Source organism: Callorhinus ursinus, unplaced genomic scaffold (genome assembly GCF_003265705.2).
Source record: "Callorhinus ursinus isolate GAN/ISIS: 27379988/994484 unplaced genomic scaffold, GSC_fseal_2.0 scaffold107, whole genome shotgun sequence".
In the NCBI taxonomy this organism is placed as follows: Eukaryota; Metazoa; Chordata; class Mammalia; order Carnivora; family Otariidae; genus Callorhinus; species Callorhinus ursinus.
In genome coordinates this window covers 441192-453240 of record NW_027397169.1, presented here as the reverse complement: position 1 = coordinate 453240, position 12049 = coordinate 441192, and the positions used below count along the sequence as shown (strand labels likewise).

The following is a 12049-nucleotide window of genomic DNA, read 5'->3' as shown; positions in this document are numbered from 1 at the left end:
GGGCGTGGTCTCACCCATGCAGCCCTGGTGGTCAGGCGTGCTCTGGAAGCCAGCGTGGCAGGAGCACTGGAAGGCCCCAATGACGTTGACACAGTGGCCGTGGGGACACAGGCCGTCATTCAGGGAACACTCGTCGACATCTGTGGGGGGAGCATGTGGCTGGTGGGGGCTGGGTGTGAGCGGATGGCCAAACGGAACCCTTCTACCATCGACATGTCCCTGAGACACTCACACATGCAAAAACACATCTTTGCATGGACACACTCTTCCTGGACACACACCCACACTCAAATACACACTCACATCCCTTTGCCCACTCACAAGACTCACAAACACACCCAATACGCACACACTCACCCTCGGTAGATGCACATCCACATGCAGACTCATGCAGCCATGTGCATGTTCATGTAGGCTCACACACACCCTCACACCCACTCACGTGCAAACACAATCATCCTCAGTAGACACACAAATTCACACCATGTGCACTCATATGGACTCACAAACACACCTCTCACCTATACTTGCCGTTGTGGCAATACACACCCAGAGGCACACTCACACAGACCCACACACAAACACACCCTTGGACTCCTTCACCTGCAAACACCCTCATCCATGAGTAAATACACATCCACACTTAGACACACATTCTCTCTCTCGCAAGCTCATGTGGACTCACAAATAGACACCCACTCACACACTCACTCTTGTCTAGGCAGATACACACCTCCACACTGACACACACATGCTCTCCTGTCTCGTGTGTGCAACCTCTCACGCACACCGATGTACACTGACACACATGTGCACACTCAGATACATGGTCAGACGTGCACAAACACGCATTCCCACTACTACACTCACGGCACCGACGCACGCATATGGGTTGCACGCTCACCCTCACAGGTGGTGCCCTGGGCTGTCCGCGCATGTCCAGGGGGGCACTGACACGTGTAACTCCCCTCCGTGTTGGTGCAGGTACCTCCCCGGCACAGCAGCGGGTCCCGCACACACTCGTCCACGTCTGGGCATGTGGGAGAGAGAGCACTGTGAAGACGCGGGCGGGGCAGGTGTGCCGTGGCTCGTGGAAGCTTCTCCCTGCAGACACTGGCACTGCCCAGGAGAGCCTGGAGGCTTGGGGCTCAGTTGACCCAGCAGAGTTTGAGCTGAGGAGCAGGGACATGTCAGCCCAAGAAGGAAGCTGGAATTCTCAGGAGAGTCAGGGCCACGAGGCTGACACTCCTGGAGTTACTGAAGGAGCCCCTGAGAAGCCACCCTGTAGGACACAGGGGGAAGGCAAGGTCGAGTCTCCAGGCATCAGTGTGGGGAGCAGGCTGTCGCACCACCCTCCTCAAGCTCCAGTCTCGTGTACCTCCTTCCATCCCTCTGGCCCACCCCAGGGCCTTTGCACCTGCTGTTCTCCCTTCAGGCTGATCTTCCAGCCCCTCTTCACCACATTTAGTCCCACTCTCTCAGCCACAACGTCAAGCCCGCCCAGAACAGGACGTCCCTGGCGACCACACCCCACCCCACCACGTGGCCCTCTCAGGTGCTTCTCACAGTGGCCATTTTGCATGTCTCTGGGAATTCATTTTATTAACAGGTGTCGCCCCATCAGGTCATGAGCTCTGAGAGACTGGCTGTCTGCTACTGACCTCTTGGTGGTTCATAAAACGTTCACTGAATGAATAAAAAAGGCAAGGAAGGAAGGAAAGAAGAAAGGAAGGAAGGGAGCGCCTCTCTCTAGAGCCCTTCTCCTCTTCTCACACGACACCTGCCCTCAGAGAACTCACCCAGATCTCAGTCCCTAGGCCTCAATTCTGCATGACAGACCCACTGGTCGGCTGCCTTTGGGGACGCCACTGCGCAGCACCCAGATTCGCTGGGTCTCGGCTGGGTCTCAGCTTCTCCCCACACCTGCCCTCCCCACCTCATCCATCACGGCAATGTCCCCACCATCCCTCCCCTCAGCCCCAACACCGGCCAGGAACCGCCCTGCCCAGGGCCACTCCGCACAACGGCCCCGGGGCCACTCCGCACAATGGCCCCGCGGCCACCTACCCACGCAGTTCTTCATCAGCATGAAGCCACTGTCGTAGCCACGGAAACACTCGCACTCAAAGCTGCCTGGGGTGTTGACACAGGTGCCCTGGCCACAGAGGTCAGGGGAGATGTGGCACTCGTCAATGTCTGCAGAGAGAGGAGCAGGGGACCGGCCTCCACATCTGTAGATAGCCGGAGCTGCTGGAATGAGCCCCGGGGGCAGGGGGGGGCGCACACCAGCCAACGGCAGGGAATTTCCTCCCTGGAGGTCCCCTCGGTCAGCCCCTCCTTTTACAGGGGTCCCTAAGGGCCAGAGAGGGCGGCAACCTGCCCGGGGTCACACTGCTGGCTAGCAGGCAGGACAAGAGGTGCCCAAAGAAGAGGGGTCTTGACTCCACATCTTGCTTCGAAGCCCCCATTCCCGCAGGCGTCCCCCCCAGAGGCCGAGGTGGGCCCGTACCTGTGCAGTTCCTTCCCTGAGCATCCAGGGCGAAGCCCCCTGCGCAGGAGCAGTGGAAGCTGCCCATGGTATTCCTGCAGGTGCCGTGCATGCAGAGGCCGGGGAACGCCTTACACTCATTCACATCTGCGGTCAGGAGCAGAACGTGTGGCCGGTCAAACACCTCCAGTGTCCCTGGGTTTGCTCCCGAGACTTCACGGCTCTCCCTGCGGACACTCCGCGCTCTCCCCAGCGCACTTCCCACCTCCAGGCCTGCGCCTGTGCTGTGCCCTCTCCCCGCCCTGCGGACTCCCAGTGCCCCCACACACCTCTATAGAAGGGCTGGCCTGATAGGAAGTCCCGGCTGGCGAAGCCCGGGCCCCGGGGACACAGGCTGGCAAACGCCGGGGACGCGGGCTCTGGGCACGCCTCGCATGCAGCCCCCCAGGCGGCCCCCACGGAGCAGCAACAGATGTCCATCCGGTACTTGCCAGGCAGGGCGGGCCCACACTCGTCCTCATCCCAACTCAGGAAACACGGCTCCAGGCGCATGTCTACACAGAGGGACAGTCACCTGGTTCCCCCCACCACCACCACACTGCACCAGCTGCCACATGGGCAATTCAGTCTCCCTCAGCAGCATCTGTCTGACACGCCCTCCCCAGTAGGAAGAGTGCACAGGAAGTGACTTCTTCCTGCTGACCCTCGGTGTCATCCAGCGGTGACATTTTAATAGCAATAACTTGTCCTGCTAAGGGGCTTGCTATGTGCTAGGCGCCGTCCTAAGCTCCTCAACCCATTTAATCTTCAAAATAACACCAAGATGAACCTATCGTGGTCACGTCCATTTTACGGGCAAGAAAACCAAGGCACAGAAGGGTTAGGTGGCTTCCCTGAGGCCACACAGTTAGCAAAAGGCAGAGCCTTGTTCACACCAGGCCATCTGGCTCCAGGGCATGTGCTTAATCTGTAAGACTCCCTCAGAACCACCTGACAGCAGATAAGCCTCCCTCGAGACCAGACACAAGGGTCTAAGACAGGGGCCACTAACTACAGCCCGGGGGTGGCTGCCTGTCTTTATAAGTAAAGTTTCACGGACACACAGCCACAGCGCCTTGCTTCTGTATTGTCTGCGGCTGTTTTTGTGTTACTCGATGGAGCTCAGTAGCTGCAACAGAGATGTGTGTGGCCCGAAAAGCCAAAAATATTAACCTTGGTCCTTTGCAGAAAAAGTTTGCTGACTGCTGGTCTAGAACAATTTCTCTCTCTTTACAAAAGGAACACACATTTAGGCAGGACGATTTGAAGACGAGACCCTGTTCTAGAACCTCGAGAACCTCTGGGAGCCCTGTGACACACACAAGGATCCTCCCCTGTCCCCAGTGCCCTGGTTCAGGCTAATGGTCCCATCTGAGCAGACGGGGCTGCAGTCGGAGCCTCCCGGTTCACCTGGCCCTGAATTCGGCACATGGGGCCTGAGATGCAACGGCTTTTTTCTCTTTACTCGGTTACTTCCTTTCCTTGGTTACATTTTGGAGCCAGGGGTGGGAGACCCACTGCACGCCTAAAACTCGGTTCAGAAAGTAAGCAAAGTTGAAAAGGAACCTACAAGAAGGCTCCTAGCCAACTGCAGGAGGAAACTGGACGGAAGACAGAGCCCTGTCTGCTGCCTAAGATATGCTTTTGGCCAAGAAATGTCTGCTACAAGATGTTGACCAAGAAACCCTCGCCCAGGAGGAAAACATTTCTGATCTCTGAGCCCGAGGGGGAGCCATTCAGGGGAGCGTTTGAGCCCCGGATGCTGAGGGAGATTCTGGGCACGCTAAGGGCGCCTGGTGAGCAGATCCACTCTGAGTCAATACTCTTCGGTAACGAGAAAGAATAAATAAAAGTTGCAGACGCTATTTCACAAGATCTTACCATGTGCCCTGAGCCTTGTTCAAGGGCAGGGAAGTGAAAGGGTGAACACCCCCGAAATAAACAAGGCCCTCTTTTGACACATGTCAGCAAGAGATGAGCAGGGAACAGAGGGTCCTGGAGGTCTCCCCAAATCCCTTCTGTCCCCAGGAGGGGTCTCCAGGCACTGGGGTGGGGGCCCCGCACGGACTCACCCACGCACAGCCGGCCCGCGGCAGCCAGCGTCAAGCCGTCGGGGCACACGCAGAGGAAGGAGCCGGCAGTGTTGAAGCACTGCCCATTGGGACAGACCCCGGGGAAGACCTCGCACTCGTTCACATCTGAGCAGGGACAGAAAAGGAGGGGCAAGGGCTGGAGCTCCTTCCCTGGGGGCTCAGGACTCCCAGGTTGTCCTTGGGGAGGTGGGAAGGAACAGAGCCAGCCGCGGGGCCTGGGGAATGTCGGGGGAAGACCTGGGAACCGAGGAGGGAGACTCTCTGTCTCGATCTCAAAAGACTTCAGGAGCCCAGGCATCCCCCACGACGTGCACCTGTCCGTGTGCGACCCAGGGGGAGGCGTGAACTACAGAGGGGCAGGGAGTTACCTTCACAGGTGAGCCCCGTCACGCGGGCAAAGCCACGGGCACAGGCAGGGTCTGCGGTTGGGAGAACCAGAGTGGGGACAGGAGTCACTCTCTCCATCCAGAGCCCTGTTCTCTCAATAGGCACCCAGGCAACCACGGTGGCCATGCCTGGGTGGTCCCCAAGAGCTCACGCGGCGGGGGGGGTGGAGGGCTCCCAGGGCATTACCAGGCTCACAGCGTTCGCAGGGGCTCCCCCAGGCAGCGCCCAGGGTAGCACAGCACTCGGACCGCAGGGGGGCTCCGTGCAGGTTCGCTTCACAGCGGCCCTCCTGCACCTTGAGCCAGCAGGTGCCCTTGGTGCTGTCTGTTGGGGGAGGGGGTGACCCAGTTCACCTGCCAGCCAACCCACAGAGACCCAGCCTTCCCTGGGGTAGGATGCAGGGCTGGGCAGCAGGGTCCCTGCTACTCCATGGGACTCGGGGCCCTCTCACCAAGGCACATGGTGCCAGAGGGCCCCAGCCGGCTGCCAGGGGCGCATTCGCAGGCATAGGAACCGGCCATGTTCCGGCACGCGCCATTGACACAGGGGTTGGACAGGCACTCGTTGATGTCTGCAAGGACAGCCCCCCACGGGGTCCTGAGCTGTGGGAGGGGGAGCCCCAGCTGACCAGGGTCCCCTCCTCCCCAGTGGCTGCTAGGGTCCAGTGGCATAGAATGCACACCAGGCACACGCATGTCCATGCGTGTCCTTGACTAGACAAGGCACATGCACGCAGGCAGGGCGCCCAGGAATGGAATGTGCAGACACCTACGCACGTGTGCCTGCACTGAGTTGCACTGGACGCCCATGCAAGTGCGCTGACATGCAGGATCCTGTGAGCACACACACGTGACCGATATGGAGGGACAGACACAGTGCGGAACAGCGACCCTCAAGGGGGTCTTAGCACACGAGAGGATGAGAGCGAGAGGCAGGAGGAAAGCCCAGAGAGGACAAGGGTGAACGTGACCAGGGAGCAGGTAGATGCAGGGGCCGAATGGAACGGGGTCTGGGGAGGGACATGTGGGGGACAGAAGTTGCTCAGGAGTCGGGCGAGGTGGGTGCGGTGATGGTGCGGTGGAGAGCTGTGGCTGTCAGGGGAGGAAGAGGAGTCAAAAGGTCCCCAGGGAGAGGTAGAGTCATGCAGAGGGAGCAAGGGGGCGTGAGTGCCGGGGAACAAGTACCTTGCTGCAAAGTGTGTGCATGCTTGAACACGTGTGTGTGCGTGCACAAGGGCACAGCTGTGTGAACACACATCTGAGTGTGTGAGTGTGAGCCTAAGTGTGAAACCATGAGAATGTGGGCACACACATTTCTTTGAGAGTGTGCGTGACTGTGTGGGCATGTCCATGAGTGTGAATGTGGGTATAGTTGTGTTTTGAGTCAGTACCAATACGTGTAACTCAGCGTCTGGTTGTATGCACACACGTGTGATTGTGTGAATGTCTGAATGCATGCATAAGTGTGCGACTGTGTGTGGCTGTGAGTACAAGTGGGTAAAGTGTAGGAATAAGTGGGTGTGTGAATGTGGGTATATGTGCGTTTGAGTGCACACACCCATGCTTGTGTATAACTGTGTGAGACCAAGTGTGAATACGCCTGTGAGTGTGATTGGATGTGACTGCGAATGAGCAGACATGCATCTTTCTGCATGTGTCTGTGTGTACACACCACACGCAGCCTGGTGCAGGTGTCTGAGTGTATACATGCCTGTGGGCACACAGCACATGCAGTGTGTAAGGGGGTGTGTGCGCCTGAGTGCGTGCCTGTGCACGCACACACAGCATGCATGTGTCTCAGAATGCGTGTGTGTACACAGGATGCAGCATAAGCGCTGGAACGTGTGTGCGCCTGCGTGGGTACACACCACACGGGTGTCTGTGTGCACGCGTGAGCCGCGGGCAGCGCGCTGGGACCCGGTACCTTCACAGGTCTCCGTGTCCTGCCGGAAGCTGAAGCCCTGGGGGCAGGAGCAGCTGTAGCTGCCGGGGCTGTTCCGGCACCAGCCGTTGCCACACAGGAGGCTGTTGCGAGCACACTCGTCCACGTCTACAAGGCGGGGGTGGGAGAGCGCGGTGAGGGGTGTGCAGTGAGGGCCGCCGGCGCACTTGCCCGCGTCCCGCTGGGCGCGCTCACCCACGCACTCCTGGCCGGCCGCGCCCGCCTCGTAGCCCAGGCTGCAGACGCAGCGGTAGCTGCCCCGCAGGTTCTCACACATGCCGTGGGTGCAGACGTCGGGGTCCAGGGCGCACTCGTTGATGTCTGCGGGAGGAAGAGGGCAGACCAGCTGCCGGGCTCACAAGTCTCCAGAAGCCACCGCCACCACTCCCCAAATGGGGCCAGAGCCGGTCCCCATTTCCCTCTAAACCCGCTGTTTCCCGTCGCTGTGGACCTCTGGGGCCGTGTTTTGCTGTGGGCTCCGTCCTGTGCACTGTAGGACGCTCACCAGCCTCCCTGGCCTCTACCCATCCAATGCCAATGGTACCCCTCCCAGTATTTCTCCACACATTGCCAAATGTACGGGGGTGGGGGGGTGGGGCTGTCCTCAGTTTGGAACCCATGGAACGAAAATTTGTACAGCAGCAACATAATAAAAATAAAAGCAATCCTAACAGCTAACATTACAGAGTGCTTACTACTTTGTGCATATGAACTCATCTGACCCTCATAACACCCCCGAAACAGGTCCTATTACTATCCCCACTTCACAGACAAGGAAACCGAAGCAGAGAGGGTGACTAATTTGCCCCAGGTTATTCAATCGGTTGATGGTAGGGCCAGGATTGGAACCCAGGCATCTGGCTCCAGGACCTGTGCCTTTAACTGGATGAGGGCATGGTGGTCCGGACATCTGTCCTCCCCTGATGGCCCAGCAGTCAGTGGGAAATCAATGGTAGCCTAAGTCCTTGTGTGTGTGTGTGTGTGTGTGTGTGTGTGTGTGTGTGTGTGTGTTCAGCCAACAGACGAGGAGACACACACCTGGGGAATTTCCTTCCCTTGTAAATTTCAACTCTACAGATCAGGCACTTTGGGCTGAGACCTGCTGGCCACAGGAGATCAGCCAGGGATCCCAGGGTAGGGACTGTCCGGTTGTGGGGGGGACTGGAAGAATCGCAGAGGTTGCGGAATGAGTGGGGCTGAAAACACAGCTCAGGAGGGAAATGAGGCATGGGGAAAAGCACGGCTTCACACATCCACCATCTCCAGCTCTATGGGTTGAACTGTGTCCTCCCCACATTCATACGTTAAAGTCCTAACCCCCAGGACCTCAGCACCTGGCCTCACGTGGAGATCGGGTCTCTACAGAGGCAATCCCGTGAAAACCAGGTCATAAGGGTAGACTCCCAACCCATTCCAATATGATGGTTGTCTACTTATGAAAGGGGGAAATTTGGACATACATACAGGGAGAGCCCCATGTAAAGATGGAGGCAGAGACTGGGGGGGATACTTCTACAAGCCAAGGAACACCAAAGATTGTCACTGACCACGGGAAACTGGAAGAGAAGCAAGGAGGGGCTCCTCCTGGCTTCGGAAGGAACCAACCCTGCCTACACCTTGATCTCAGACTTTGAGCCTCCAGAGCTGCGGGAGAATACATTTCTGTTGTTAAAGCCCCCAGCCTGTGGTACTTGGCTACAGCAGCCCCAGCAAACTGACACAGTGCCCCCCAGCCCCCTCCTGACCCCCACTGCCACGCACCTCTACCGTCGGTGGTGATGCCCAGACCGCTACTGCACAGAACCTGGAACTCGGCTGGGGGAGGGGGGCAGGGACAGGGAAGAGAGGAGTCAGTGGTCATTGCTGAGCCTCAGCCACTCCCAAGGATGTGGCCCCTTGGTGTTGTGCAAGAGTCTGGGACCAAGATGCCTCCCTCCATGGAGAGAGCAATTTTCTGCGGTCTCTTCTTGGGGTGGGCAGACAGGGAGAGTCACCAGCGGAGAGATGCCCCCTACAAACCCATGGGGGCCAAGACCTCTGTCCCTTCCCACCCCCAGGGTGATGAACTGGAAGGTGTACAGGGACGAAAAAGGCAGGCAGGGTCAGGCAGCAGGATGCTCACCAGAGTCCTTGGCAGGACACGGCTGGCAGGGCTCCCCAAATCCGTGGTCCGGGCTAGCGCAGCAGCACTCGGATTTGGTGACCGCACCAGGGAAGGGGCGGGCGCAGGAGCCCTGCTCCAGGGCTCCATAGCAGGTGCTGTGCACATGGGTGTCCATGCACACGCGGCCGTCCGTGCCCACGGCCAGCCCCCCCAGGCAGTGGCAGTGAAAGGAGCCCTCAGTGTTGGTGCAGTGGCCGTTCATGCAGATGCCCGGAGTCTGGCACTCATCGATGTCTGTGGGGGTGGGGGGGGGCCATAGGGGCTCTGCAACAGGTCCCAGTACCCCCCACCTGCTCCTCCCCCAGCCTCTCCCCTCCCTGCCCATCACCATCACTTCCATCCCAGCCCGTCCTAGCCAGCCCCTGGCCTCACCCACGCAGTAGCGGCCGCTGGGTGCCAGCAGGAAGCCGGATTTGCAGAGACACGTGAAGCTGCCGTCCTCATTGATGCACACTCCATTGGCGCACATGGTGGTGGTGGCACACTCGTTGTGATCTAGAGACACCCAAGAGGTGGGATCCCATCCCGGCCCCTCGCTGGCCCTGCCTACAGACCAGCCCCTCCCGCTCTTTTACGCAGCGCAGCAGAGTAAGGGCTGAGCGCCCAGGACCCCACCCAGGGGCCGGGGGCCCGACCCGGCAGCATATGGCTTGTCTGTGATTCTGTCTGCCTGGATATCAGTCTGTCTGCTGGAACGTGAGCTCCCCTGGGGCACGACAGGGCTGCCTGCTCAGTCTGCATCTTCCTCCTGGCACAGGTAAGGGCTCCATAAATATTTGTTCAAAGTTAAATGAATGAGGTGGTGGTTGCACGGCACTGGGCATATATTCAATGCCGCTGAAATGTTCGCTTCTAAACGATTAAATTTATCTGGTGTGAGTCTCACCTCACCTCACTTTAAAACAAAGAAAAGGGGAAAACAGCCGACAAGAACATAGTCTAATTGAAAGGAAGTGGTAGGTGCAGAAACAAGTATGAAAGTATCAGTTTTGCACAAAAAGGACTGCACCAGAAAAGGAAAAAGCAATGAATGAATGAAAGATGCACACAAAACTCTGTACATGAATGTCCACGGCAGTATTCTCCATAATTGCAAAAAGTGGAAACAGCCCAGATGTCCATCCCTGAGGAGTGAAGAAACAAGATGTGGCCCTCCAACCACACAAGGGCACGTCACTTGGCCCCCAACAGGGGCGAGGCGCCAACACACGCTGCCCCGTGGAAGACCCGGAACCCCACGGGGAGCCAGAGCCCTGCACAACACCCCCCCAAGGTCCCAATCCCATACTCTCAGCTAGATTCGCTGCCACGCAACAGGTCGGAGGACGTGCTTCGGTCCAGGGTCAGACAGCCCTTGCTGGGATTCATGGAATGAACTCCGGAGGGAGGGAATGAAGGAGTGAGTCGGAGCAACAAAGCGCAAGAAGGATCTCGGGCAGGTTGGGTGGGTTCAGAAGGGGGAGCAGCGGCTCCATCTTTGGAAGAGGGTGGGTGATGCAGCAGAGAAGACGGGCAAGGTGGCCCTCATGGGAGCCCCCGGGGCCCCCAGGCCCCCCACCCGCCCGCCCATCCCCAACTCACCCACACAGTTCTTGCCGCCAGGGCCCAGCTCGAAGCCCGCATTGCAGACACACCGGAAGCTGCCCTCCGTGTTGACGCAGCGGCCGTGGTGGCAGAGGCTGCTGCCGACAAGGCACTCGTCCACGTCTGCGGTGGGGGGGGGAGGCGGCAGCCGGTCAGACTGGGATTCAGGCCGCAGATGTGGGCCAGGCAGCCCCGGTGTCCCCACTCCGATGGACAGCCATACCCACGCACGCCTGCTTGGCCGGCGTCGCCTGGAAGCCCTCGCGGCACCGGCAGCGGTAGGAGCCGGGGGTGTTGACGCAGCCTCCGTGGTGGCAGGGGCTGCTGGTGCATTCATCCACATCTGCGGGCAGAGGACCCTGAGCCCCCGCCCTGCAGGGAGGCCCCGCCCACCCAGCCCCGACTCACCGATGCACTCCCCTCGAACGTCCTGCGTGTAGCCCGCGTTACACTCGCATTGGTAGCTCGAAGGGGTGGGCAGGCAGCGGCCGTTGAGACACAGATTGGTAAAGTGTCGGCAGATGTCGATGGTCTGGTTCAAGGTGGCTGTGCCTGAGGGCGGGGTCAATAGGTATACCTGAGTGGAGGCCTTGCCTCTGGGCTGGGACTCTCACTCTGAGGCTGGAACCCTGCGCACGTCGGCCTGGCGTGGTGCCCTAACTGCAGACCCGCACACTGGCTGAGACCCCCACCCAAGGCCCAAACCCTGACTTTGAGACCCAGATCCCAAATCTAGCCCCACCCCCAGACCATTGTCAGTACTTTCATCTTTACTGCCCAGGCCAAGACCCCCACTCCCCAAAGCCCTGGTCCTCCCTCTGAGGCCTGGACCCCCTCCCCCAAGTCTTGGATCCCTCCTCCCAAGTCCCAGGCCTCACCAATGTGGGCATTGCCAAGGCCCAGGCTGGGAACACCACGCCCACTGGAACCATGGGGGCTGTGCCGTTCAGGCCCAAGGCCAGGACCCACACCGTTGGACCCAAAGCCAGGGAGACCAGGGAAGGGGCCAGGGTAGGAGGGCAGCAGTGGAAGCCCCTGCACACACAGTCGCTGGAACTCATCTGCAAAGAAGCAGGGTTTGAGGCCAGGCCCTCTGTCATGCCCCAGGGCCCCTCCTCTGCAGGGAGCTCTGGGGGCAGAGGAGGGTGGGGGACAACCTCAGGCCACTCACCAGAGCCCCGCAGAGGACACGGCTCAGGGGCTGGGCCAGCTGCCCAGCACCTGCCCCTGTCACAGCAGCACCGCCTCTGAGTATAATGGCCGGCGAGGTCTCCAGCACAGCGGCCCACGATCAGTACAGAGAAGCAGGTGCCGGCCCGGTGGTCTGCGATGGGGAGGGGACGGATCAGTTAC

The 12049-nt window shown here is 59.3% G+C and overlaps 1 protein-coding gene across 1 annotated transcript in view; it reads right to left on the bottom strand.

Annotated features, from left to right (window-relative positions):
- The window catches only part of FBN3 (fibrillin 3), a 53232-nt gene that overhangs the window by 34926 nt on the left and 6257 nt on the right, over positions 1 to 12049 (bottom strand). The window contains exons 8-26 of the mRNA XM_025863012.1: positions 11868 to 12020; positions 11575 to 11757; positions 11105 to 11248; positions 10920 to 11039; positions 10694 to 10819; positions 9485 to 9607; positions 9071 to 9346; positions 8710 to 8763; positions 7144 to 7269; positions 6931 to 7056; positions 5459 to 5578; positions 5194 to 5331; positions 4989 to 5039; positions 4600 to 4725; positions 2818 to 3042; positions 2510 to 2635; positions 2068 to 2196; positions 905 to 1030; positions 15 to 140 (exon numbers count right to left, since the gene is read on the bottom strand). Coding sequence (XP_025718797.1) covers positions 15 to 140; positions 905 to 1030; positions 2068 to 2196; positions 2510 to 2635; positions 2818 to 3042; positions 4600 to 4725; positions 4989 to 5039; positions 5194 to 5331; positions 5459 to 5578; positions 6931 to 7056; positions 7144 to 7269; positions 8710 to 8763; positions 9071 to 9346; positions 9485 to 9607; positions 10694 to 10819; positions 10920 to 11039; positions 11105 to 11248; positions 11575 to 11757; positions 11868 to 12020 — 2598 coding nt within the window. The remainder of the gene's footprint in view (positions 1 to 14; positions 141 to 904; positions 1031 to 2067; positions 2197 to 2509; positions 2636 to 2817; positions 3043 to 4599; positions 4726 to 4988; positions 5040 to 5193; positions 5332 to 5458; positions 5579 to 6930; positions 7057 to 7143; positions 7270 to 8709; positions 8764 to 9070; positions 9347 to 9484; positions 9608 to 10693; positions 10820 to 10919; positions 11040 to 11104; positions 11249 to 11574; positions 11758 to 11867; positions 12021 to 12049) is intronic.